This window comes from Triticum urartu, chromosome 3A (genome assembly GCF_056163025.1).
Source record: "Triticum urartu cultivar PI428250 chromosome 3A, HENAU_Tu73, whole genome shotgun sequence".
Classification (NCBI taxonomy): domain Eukaryota; kingdom Viridiplantae; phylum Streptophyta; class Magnoliopsida; order Poales; family Poaceae; genus Triticum; species Triticum urartu.
This window is the reverse complement of record NC_141875.1, coordinates 353,958,768-353,964,925: the sequence shown is the minus strand read 5'-3', so window position 1 is coordinate 353,964,925 and position 6,158 is coordinate 353,958,768. Positions and strand designations below refer to the sequence as shown.

General features: G+C 46.2%; 1 protein-coding gene across 1 annotated transcript; it reads left to right on the top strand.

Annotated features, from left to right (window-relative positions):
• Positions 1-206: 206 nt before the first annotated feature.
• On the top strand, positions 207-5,432 carry LOC125544008 (tail fiber). Its single transcript, XM_048707531.2, has 3 exons — positions 207-450; positions 4,673-4,910; positions 5,004-5,432. Exons 1-3 carry the CDS (start codon positions 263-265, stop codon positions 5,298-5,300), a joined length of 723 nt encoding a protein of 240 aa, XP_048563488.1. The 5' UTR covers positions 207-262; the 3' UTR covers positions 5,301-5,432.
• Positions 5,433-6,158: the final 726 nt, after the last annotated feature.

Here is a 6,158-nt window from a genome sequence, read left to right as displayed (position 1 = left end):
AAGGGGCGATGCGCGGTGTTGGTTGACCTTTTCTTTTGGTTCTCTGCGGACGCGATGTGAACGGGGAACGAAAACGAAGATTACGCTCTAATCAAAGGGTTGTTAGCTGGCATATCGGACGGCAGCGGGCTCACCGACGCAAATTTGAGCCGGCACGCCGGCGCAGAGCATTGCCCATTTTTTTATAAGGGAAAACCGGTGCTTTCATGATTTCTTTAAAAACGCGGAAGCCCGGTGACAGGAGTAGGCGAAGCAGGGAGCAATGTCGCCACCGACGAAGAAAGAGAGGGCGGCAGAGGCCAGGGCGAGCTTGTCAAAACCGATCGTCGCGGGGGCTCCCCAGGTTCAGCGGCGGAGGGTGAGCGGAGGCGGGTGGACGAGCCGCCGGATATCCTTCTACGCCTCCCGCGTCTACTTCCTGCTCATCATCCTCCAGATCCCGCTCTTCAGGTCAGGAACAATCCTACTATCTTCCCACCAAGAGCCAGTACTGTGGATTTCTCCAACAATTCTCCTAATCTCTCTCGCAATTCGAAGAATAAAAGCATATGGATCACAGTAATTCTGGTTGCTAGCAGCGCTTACCTTTTAAGGGCTAGATCCATTGTTCAGTCATAACTCGATCTCACTCATGTAGTAGTGATCTAAACGCTCTTATATTTCTTTACAGAGGGAGTACTCATATTTGCATCTTTTAGCGGCATCGTACTATGTTTCTGGCTTAATTTTGGTGCATAGTTGTTGTTTCCATGTCTTTTGTTGTGGTTAATCTTACTAATCAAGCATGCTGAACTCTACCGGTAGCAGTGCCTGGAGTGATTGCCATCCGACGTAGGCTGCTGTGTCTAGCTAAGCCACAGTTTGGTTCCCAGCCACAGTTTGCCAAGCCAAAATTTGGCAGCCACAGTTTAGTTGGCATGTGTTTGGTTTTTGCCACACTTTGGCTTGCCACACTTTATTGCCCCTATGGCCCACTTGTTATAGAGACAGAATTTTTGCCAACTTTTGCCAAAGTTTGGCGTCCAATTTCTCAGCCACACTTGTGTGGCTTGCCATACTTGTGTGGGTAGCCACACTTTGGCTTGGCCACACTAGTCTCCAACCAAACAGAGTTATAGGGATGTAGAATAACAACTTACATGTGCATACTTATTGTTCATTCCGGTACCTTGTTGTTTCATACACTGGAAGTGTTTCTGATGAGGTAAAGTTGGGCAGTTTTGCTGACAGAATTTTTGCCAACTTTTGCCAAAGTTTGGCGTCCAATTTCTCAGCCACACTTGTGTGGCTTGCCATACTTGTGTGGGTAGCCACACTTTGGCTTGGCCACACTAGTCTCCAACCAAACAGAGTTATAGGGATGTAGAATAACAACTTACATGTGCATACTTATTGTTCATTCCGGTACCTTGTTGTTTCATACACTGGAAGTGTTTCTGATGAGGTAAAGTTGGGCAGTTTTGCTGTTATTTCAGCAACACTCCCTTGGATTGGGAACTAGAACAGGCTAGTTTCTAAGGTTTTTAGGCTTTATGCCCCAAAATTATGGTCTGCTGATGAAGACTGGAAGAAGGCAACCTTTGTTTTCTTGTAAGTAATGACATTTTGAAATTTGTGCTTATGTTGTGTAGAGCATCAGGAATAACTTGTTTGTTAGTTGACCTGAATCCTTTCAGGTTCACCGTAATGCCAACCTTCTTTTTTTTAAGTCTCGCCTTAATCTTATATATTTGAAGCTGGCAACAAGCATTAGTCTTTTACTAGTTTTTGCAGCCCTGGGCCTAATATTAACCTTTTCAACAAATCAGCCATATGTTTCTAAATTTCATAATCTGGAACCAGGTTTATTCTTAAATATCCTGACCTATATACAGTGATAGCTGACGAGTGAACTTCTTTTTACCCCGACGCCGATCCCATGGCCCCTCTCGCTCTCGCGACTCCTACGCCGCCATACACCCATCACTGCGACCTCTCCTAGAGGGTCTTTGGCTAGGTCTATGAGGTATGGATCCAATGTATCGGGTCCCGCTGTCGACGCTGCTGGTGGAGATCCGTCAGCGGAGGCGAATGGAGGAGGAACGTGCAGCCAAGTAGAGGCATCGGCGGGCGATTCCGGCGATTTCACTAGCGATACCGGAGGAGAGTAGGGCTATGGGGGATCCCAGGTGGTTGAGGTGGACTGGATCTTCAAATGGATCGCAGGAGGTGGCGGCGGATTCTTGACAGGCTCATTGAGCCAATTCACAGATCCGTGAGTACCTGCTCTTTTCCCCATATTCTTGGTGATGGGAAGGGAAAAACAAGAAGCCATGTCTTTCACTCCGGCAAGGAGGGTGCAGAATCAGGCGAGAAATGGTTGCTCTCGGTCATACACGGCGGTGCTAGTGGTAGTGGTGGATCATTCGTATCCATCATCGACCTTGGTGACCCAAGAAAGGAAGATTCCGATTATAGTTGGGAAGTGAAGTTTGCCATTCTTTTGTTTTCTAGATACAAGATGGTGCTTGATCGAGATGGTTGGGTGTTACAGCTGTTGGAGAATCGTCGGCTGTTTCTCATTGACGGCGGTGGTCGCAAGTTATGAGAAAAGATGAGGTAATTTGTGAAGGGTTAGAGACATGCTTTCCATGCCATGTTGTCAAATTTGGTGGTACTTGCAGGAAGATAAGATCTGGAACTGAAACATTTGGATTGCGCGCGTGGGGGCGCCGGGGGGGAGGAGGAGGGGGTGGGGGGGGGGGGGGGGGTGGTCGCTGCTTCGGCGTGCGGTTCGGTCTAATTGGCGGTTCGGGGCAGGGCTTGGGCCGAACCGGGCCTACTTGTTCTGTGGGCCCTAAAAATAATAAGCCTGGCCCTGTCCATTTTGGCCCAGAACGTTTTGGGCATTTGAGAGGAGGAGGTAGGGTTTGTGGAGTAGTCTTTGTCCGCTCCACTCCCACACGCACCCCTACCCCTCTCCCGTGCCCTGTGCAAGCGAGCGGTGACGAGAAGGCGACTAGATCTTACGCCTAGGTGGCAGCGCTGCCTTCATTGATGGATCGTAGGCAGGGGGTCTGTCGATCTCCTCCTTGCTACCCTCAACGTTCTGGTCCGTATTCGGGACGAGGGAACGTAAGATTAGATCCAGAGAAGGCGAGAAGAGAGGAATAAAGGACGTGGGACGATATGCATAGTCGTCACCAGGAGGAGTGGAGGAGTGGATACGAGAAGATGAGGTTGGTGGAGAAAGATTGACGCCGGATGGCGGAATGCCGTCGGATCAAGCAGCGTAAAGCTGATGAGGTGCGACGCCTGGAATTGGCGCGCAAGGAGGAAGAGTTGTTGGCAAGGGAAGGAGCTCTTGAGGAGGCACATTTTCGTGCTGCCGAGATGAGGGCTGGCAAGGACAGATGGAGTCATCGCCCCGAGATGTTTGATGGGACGGTGGCAATAGAAGCTATGGCGGCAACAACATCCATGTCAGAATCTATTGCTGCTGCAATTAGTCTCCCCCAGCTGCCTGCTAGATCGTCTCCTCTGGCACAGAGTAAATCATCTGCTGCGGCTAGTCGGGCGGGGCTGACTAAATATGCTCAGGGTAATGTGTTGCAAAATAATGATAGGGCACACGCTGTTGCTACCATGAGAGCTGAGGATAGGAATGTTGGTTCAGTTAATGGGGCTCACCAGTTGCAACATCCACCCTTTTGTGGTGTGATGGTTGTGGTCTTGGCCATTGTGTGGACAATTGCCCAGACAGAAAACCTTGGGAGTCTGCCTTCTCGTTCTTTGTATAAACATAATTTGATCAAGGCCTTTACTCTATTCCATGGTGGCTTCTGATGTCTAGACCACATGACCAATTGCATTAGACCTTTGCAAAAATTGTCTAGGGTGATGTTAATAGCACACAGGTAGAACAGGAATTTGGGTCTTGGGGAAACTGTCTTTAGGGTAACTGCTCTTGCTGTCAAGCCCATTGCTTTGGATATGAATAGTTTAATTTTTGCTTTTGTGAGGGTAAGAACTGGCTGTATTGATGTTGGCCTGGCCCATGCTTCTAATACTGGGAGCTGGTGATGGGGGCAAGGGTGCCGATCATTCGATGATAATCACACTCTTCCGATTTGGGCAGAGAACGACTTTGACGATCCGATTACAAACGTGCAATGACAGTTGTGCCTTAGCACTCACTAAGCAAATCTCCTGGACGTTACCGATGATGCTAGAAGCATGGTCAGCCTGACCACGAAGGTCTAGTCCCTACAAGCAATCAAAGAACAAGCAAGAACTATGATAAAAGCAATCTGAATATTGGGAGTATATAGATGAAGTCAGGGGCGGACTCAGAACAAAAATGTCCCGTTGTCCACATGTACACTATATGAAGGTCGATAACAAACAATAATATACATAAAAGTAATATACTCAATAATATTAAAATATTCGGCAGTAAAAATTCTTACCAAAATAAAGTATTTCATGTGTGACCACTCATCGCCTAGTACCTGTGGTGTGAGACCGCCCTTTCTCCCAAGTCCTGAGTACGGATGGTAGGCTGGTATGCTTATTTGTTTCCATTACAATGCTTGCCTTTGTGTCCAGTTACATCTCATTTTAGCACTTTAGGTTTACTTGGAAGTAATTTTATGAGCAGGTAGCTTTTCCTTAACTTCTTGTGCCATTTCAGGGTCCCTTGTAGAGCAGGCACATGCACTACACCTATTCAAATTACATCTTCACAGTTGGTCTCAAATGAGATATTCCCACCATCTGTTGTGAAGGCCATGCTCTACCCTGGAGCTATAGTGCGCAACCTCACTACAAGCATGCGCATGACATTTCCAAGGTGGAGTGACCTGTTTGACATATACAATCTGACAGAAGCTAAGAATGCTTCAGCAGTAATTGATCTACAGCGTCTAGAGGTGCTCTTATATAACTGACCTACAACTCCATGAGAAAAATGTTTGTGACAACTCTTGATAAGTTCTCTTTATATTCTCTCTCCCCTGAATCAGATGCTTGCTGGAAGCTACTTCTGTGTTGCTGGAGCACTCGTTGGCATCATTAATCCTGGGAGGATGATCTTGTTTGGTACGCTTTTGGTTATCTGGGGTCTTGTGAAAGATGCGCTCTTTCGGAAGCCTGTGATCAGTGATCTAACAGAACCAGTATATGTCTATCCTACCATTTTGATTGCACTGATTTGTTCATTCATGTCAATAACTTACAATGTGAAGAAGAAGGCGATGAGCAGCCAGTCTGTTTCTATCTCTAAGCCACTGCAAAGTTCTGCCAAGTCAAAACTGAAGTAGGTACTTTATCGTCAGTTTGTCAGCCTTTATCGATGTAGTTCATCTCCATCATCTGATTGCTGAACTACTCAAGACTGATTATGGTTCTCATGTACCACTCTTAATACTGTAACCATTAATTTTTCTCATTTATATCGAAGTCTCACACTATCTATAATTTTGATTCATGCAATTTCATGTCTCATTGATGTCTCTTTTAGATTACTACGACTGCAGCATCGGGCGACCCTTAATTTTATGGAGTATTACTTAATTTTTGCAAGTTGCAACGAATCATTTCTCCCATCTATGTTGCTTGCTACTCTGCAAATATATCTCAAATACTTGGACGTATGGTATGATATCTGTGCCGACTGATTTTCTTTGTCAATACACGTCTGTTAAATCATCAGATTATTCCTTTCAAAAGGACGAGATCCTTTTCTTGCATAATTTCCTTGTGTAGGAACAGAACATTTCAAACTGGATTTCAACAAATCGGACGAATTTCAACAAATCGGACGAAGTACATACAAACCGGATTTTTATGGATTTTTATCTAAACCAAGGCACATTCATTAACAAAAGCAACTAAACCGAGTCTGAATCTAAGGCGGCGCATGTCCTCCATGTCTTACATTTTGGATGTCGATATCCATCTCATGTGTGGTATATTAGACATGCGTTCACACACAGCCTATTAGAATTGCTCATACATATGGGCGCAACTACTTCGTGACATACATCCAACAAGTACTACTCATCTATATCTCGCGCGTGTGGCACGAAGCAAAAATGCCCACACGTCCTGGCGCAGCTACGTTAGATACCCGCGGGATGATGGTTTAGTTGTCATCTTGGATGGCAGATGTAGTTATT

Coding starts and splice junctions, on each gene's coding strand:
- LOC125544008 (XM_048707531.2), top strand. CDS start 263: ATGTCGCCACCGACGAAGAAAGAGAGGGCGGCAGAGGCCAGGGCGAGC. Junction 451..4,672: donor CTCCAGATCCCGCTCTTCAG/GTCAGGAACAAT, acceptor GTGCCATTTCAG/GGTCCCTTGTAGAGCAGGCA. Junction 4,911..5,003: donor TTGATCTACAGCGTCTAGAG/GTGCTCTTATAT, acceptor CCCCTGAATCAG/ATGCTTGCTGGAAGCTACTT.